A 4,418-nucleotide genomic window follows, 5' to 3' on the forward strand; every position below is an offset into this window, starting at 1 on the left:
TGTAGACCAGGCTGGTCTCGAACTCACAGAGATCCGCCTGCCTCTGCCTCCCGAGTGCTGGGATTAAAGGCGTGCGCCACCACCGCCCGGCCTGGCAGAAGTTTCAAGTGTCACTTGAAATCACTCCACTTATCAGAGTGATCCGGGAAAAGTACAAAATATGGGTGGGCAGTGTAGGGACTGGTGTGTTTTAGGGTCCTTGGCACACGGGTGAGTTACACCTCCATGTCATAGTGGCTTCAGCCCAGACAGCATGAGTGTCCTTAGGTTCATCAGCCCAGAGAGGGAGCCTTCTGTCACTGGCACAGCTGCGTCCAGGTAGGATGGGTGCTCGAGGTACGAGAAGAGACGTCCCCAGGACGACATCACATCAGCACTGCGCTAACTCCCATTCCCAGGAGAAGAGCACAGCAGACACGAACCCTCACTACACAGACATGTCAGTGATCTGCAGTTTTCCTGATTGTCAAAGGAGCCCACAAAAGTACAGAGACAGATCTCTATGGAGAAATGCGTAAAAATGCAGAGCTACTTGGCCCTGAAGCCAGTGGGAAGAAGGCTCTGGTTCAATAGAGTCACGGAAATGTTAGTAAACAGCAAACTAAGAATTTCTTGTAAGATTCTCTTAGGAATCCAAAGTCACTCGTGTGACTGTTACATTTATAAATCTGATAGTATTACAGGCCACTGAAATCACAGGGGGTATTATACAGCTCACGCACTGAAACAGCTGCTTCGTCTTTAAAATACTGAAGGTTTGTATCTGAGAAGGCTTCCCACTGAAGTACTTAATGAAGTAAACAGCTTTGCTACTAAACGATCCCCATCTAATTGCTTTCTCCTCCCCATTCCTGCCATCTTTCCATCCTTTGGTGGATCTCTGTTTACTGTAACTTAATGTCTAAGATGAATTTGCAGGAAAGAAGAGTCAAACGAAGGAATGAAAGGAAACACACTTACGGAAACTGTTACTCAGAACTAGGCTTTGACTTAGAGTCATTCTACATACTTAGGACTGGAGCGAAGGCTCAGAGGTTAGCAGCACTTGTTAACAGAGCAATCATGATGGTCAGAGCCTGGTTCTCAACATGTGCGCGCATGCACACACACATGCATGTGTGCGCACACACACACACACAACCACACACATGCCGAACACACATGCACACACGCACACACACACACACACAGGCACGCACACACACACAAACACACGACATCCTGCAAACAGTTCTAACTCCAACACAGAGGAATCTGACATCCTAGAAGGGCTCCATACTCACACACAGGTATGTGTAACCCACATATACATTGCACACACATATAAATAAAATATTCCACAATATTAGATACAGAATCCTATCACTAAAGGGCAATTCATATGATACACACATCTTGCTAAAGTCTATGCAAATAGTTTCAAACACAAGATTCGATAAAGTCCCAAACACTTCTCTCAAAGTATTTTGAGTATATGATGTTCAACTTGCATTAGGCACATTTGAAACCTCTTTACAATCAGCCATAGCCATCCCATGTTAGATCCTGTCTTTTCATCATATACTGGTAAAACACAGTATGTTATCTAACAAGACATTTCATGCTTGACTTTACAGAATTATGTATTAACACAAATTTACATTACTTATTAAGTTAATTAAATACCTTTTGTAGACTGGTAGGGTTTAGCTGAGTTTTGTCTATTATTTTCACGGCTACCTAAAAGAGAGAATCATTAAACTTCATTTGAGAGACGTCATTTAAGAATAAAACCCTGTAAAGAAAACATTTCTGTTTCACTCTTAACAATGCACCATTTGCTTCTATGTGGATGCTCATGCAGTCTATCCACCTTAGACACAGATGATTGACTTGTCATTAACCTCTACAATAGTAATATTAGCTTGTTGTTATCTCCAAACAGATAAAATTAGTGAGCGATTTTCTACATATCTACATCTACCTTAGCCTAGGTAGTAATTCATAGAAACTTATTCCAGCCTCCTTACAAACGCAGGGCAGCAGCAGTAACCAGGAGTGTTCTCACGGTAGACAAGCTCCAGCTAGTCTGCAGCACACCTGGTCTGTAAGAGATGTGATACGGTAGAGGGGAGTCTTTCCCTAGTGCTAACCGGTCAGGAGTTCTGCCGTGAAACCGACCTGTCTGCAATGCTCTATGTGCATATTTCCCAGTGTGCACCAGGGCACAGGGGCCATTCATTCCCCAACACCAACTCTGAGAAAGCTTGTGACAAGACTCTGGATCAAGGTAAATTCAAAAGGCCTGAAAACTTACCTCTCTACCTGTTAGAACATGTCTTGCCAATTTCACTTTGGCAAAATTTCCCTTCCCTATTGTTTTCTGTAAGCGGTAATTTCCGATGTGAGGCTGTTCATCGGTTGCTGACGTAATGGAGTTTCTACACCGGGGAATGTTCTGTCTGCTACTTGACTTAGTAGGCTGGACGTGTGCTTCAGTATATCCATCCACAGATGTATGCTAGGAAAAAGCACAAGAGCTCATGGTCACTTCCATTATTATAAAAGGACACTTAAAAGACTACAAATGTTCATTAGCAGTTCACCTTCAATCAAAGTACACCATACTACACAATTTTCAAAGGCTGACACACTGTTTATCATTGTTACCAGTGGGTACAATATTTAAAATAAATTTTCCTACACATTTTTAAGTCTGTATTTTGATTTTCAGAATCAATAGGTAGATAGATTGCTGGGTATCTGTAGTAATATCAAAGAGTTCCACAATAGCTCGAAATGGAGTATAACAAAGGTTTATTTATTTGGGGATAAACTCACAGTAAGGGTAGCGATCCACAGTCCTCTGCAGTTCACTGGGAACTAGAACCTAATCCAGCAGAAAAAAAGGGCCACACATTCTTTTGGCTTTTCGTCTGTACTTATAGTACATGAGACCATGCCCAAAGTGGGCCAGTATCTTACAGGCTATTGGCTGAGGAGTTCCCACAGCGGGTACCTCACAGGCACTGTTCCTGTAAAGGCTGTTACCATTTTAGGTTGAGTGACACAGTCTATTATTACCTCATTAGAAGGGCAGCATTTTTATTAACATGACAAATATTCTCACAAATGTGGTTGTTCCTCTGATGCAGGGCTTCTTGAATTTGCTTCTTTTTCTTTTCTTTTTTTTCATGTACACTAAACTGGTATCAAACTATGTGGGGTAAAAACGATCTTGAACTTTTGATCCCCTTGCCCCTGCCTCCTAAATGCTGAGACCACAGGAGTGTCTCACCATACGTGGTTTATGCAGTGCTGGGGTTAATTTGACAGGATCTAGGAGACAAGCCTCTTGGCGTACCTTTGGCTTTAATGGGATTAATAAGGGTGGGAAAATCCATCTTAACTGAATATAAAGCAGGAAGTGAGGTGACAATAGCATCCATTGCTCTGCTTCCCGACTCTGGATGCAATTATGACCGCTGCCTCATGCTCTTGCCAGTATGCCTTCCCACTATGATGGACTGTATTCCCTTGAACTGTGAGCCAGAACATACTCTCCTCTTCTGTGAGGCTTCCTGTCAGGCATCTGTCACAGCAGCGACAAGAGTAACAAATACACACTCTCACCCAGGCTATTCCAAAGACACACACACCTATATGCACGTGTGCTGAGACGGGGAGGGGGGTAGGAAACGGGTCCAACTCTTTATTTCCCATAGATAAACCACATTTCTACAAGAAAACCTCATGTGTACAGTAAAACACCCTAATTTGTAACATACGGAAGTCTCCATTCTGAGCCTCAGTGTTTGAGGCTGCATTTTTGGCTCTGTGTGAACTGATGGTGTGTACAGCAAAGTGTGCGTGTTGTGTGTTCAAAGACCAGAGCTGCTGTAAAATCACACATTGGGAAATATGTGAGTGCTGCCAGAGACATCTTAGATCCATCATGTGTTTGACTGTAAATTAATACTGAGGCATTGCACTGAAATACAAAGTCTATCGGGAAATCACACGCTGTTTGGACTAGGATCAAGGTGGGCTCCTCTGTCTCGGACTAAAGCAAGTTTACCTCAAGAGTCTTCTGAGACTGACTGTCCTGGGCAGGCTGGCACCCTGACCCTCTAATAGGGGGAAGGAGAATAGTAAACAGCTAAGGGGTAAAAAACGCCAGGCACAGGCTGGAGAGAACTCAGTGCTCAAGAGTGTGTACCTTTTTTTGTTTGTTTGTTTTGGTTTTGGTTTTGGTTTTTCAAGACTGGGTTTCTCTGTGTAGCTTTGGAGTCTGTCATGAAACTCGCTCTGTAGATCCACCTGCCTTTGCCTCTCAAGTGCTGGATTAAAGGCGTGTACCACCACCGCCCAGCTGCATGTACTACTTCAGAAGAAGACTTAAGTTTGGTTCCCAGGACCCTCACTCAGTGGCTCACAAC

At 43.4% G+C, this 4,418-nt stretch overlaps 1 protein-coding gene across 3 annotated transcripts in view; it reads right to left on the reverse strand.

Moving 5' to 3' along the window:
* Mark1 (microtubule affinity regulating kinase 1) overlaps window positions 1-4,418 on the reverse strand; it is a 104,198-nt gene that overhangs the window by 55,585 nt on the left and 44,195 nt on the right. For all 3 annotated transcript variants that reach the window (XM_026779729.1, XM_005348829.2, XM_005348828.2), the window contains exons 2-3: window positions 2,297-2,500; window positions 1,666-1,719 (exon numbers count right to left, since the gene is read on the reverse strand). In XM_026779729.1, coding sequence (XP_026635530.1) covers window positions 1,666-1,719; window positions 2,297-2,500 — 258 coding nt within the window. The remainder of the gene's footprint in view (window positions 1-1,665; window positions 1,720-2,296; window positions 2,501-4,418) is intronic.

The sequence above is a fragment of the Microtus ochrogaster genome, chromosome 6, assembly GCF_000317375.1.
Source record: "Microtus ochrogaster isolate Prairie Vole_2 chromosome 6, MicOch1.0, whole genome shotgun sequence".
Taxonomy (NCBI): Eukaryota; Metazoa; Chordata; class Mammalia; order Rodentia; family Cricetidae; genus Microtus; species Microtus ochrogaster.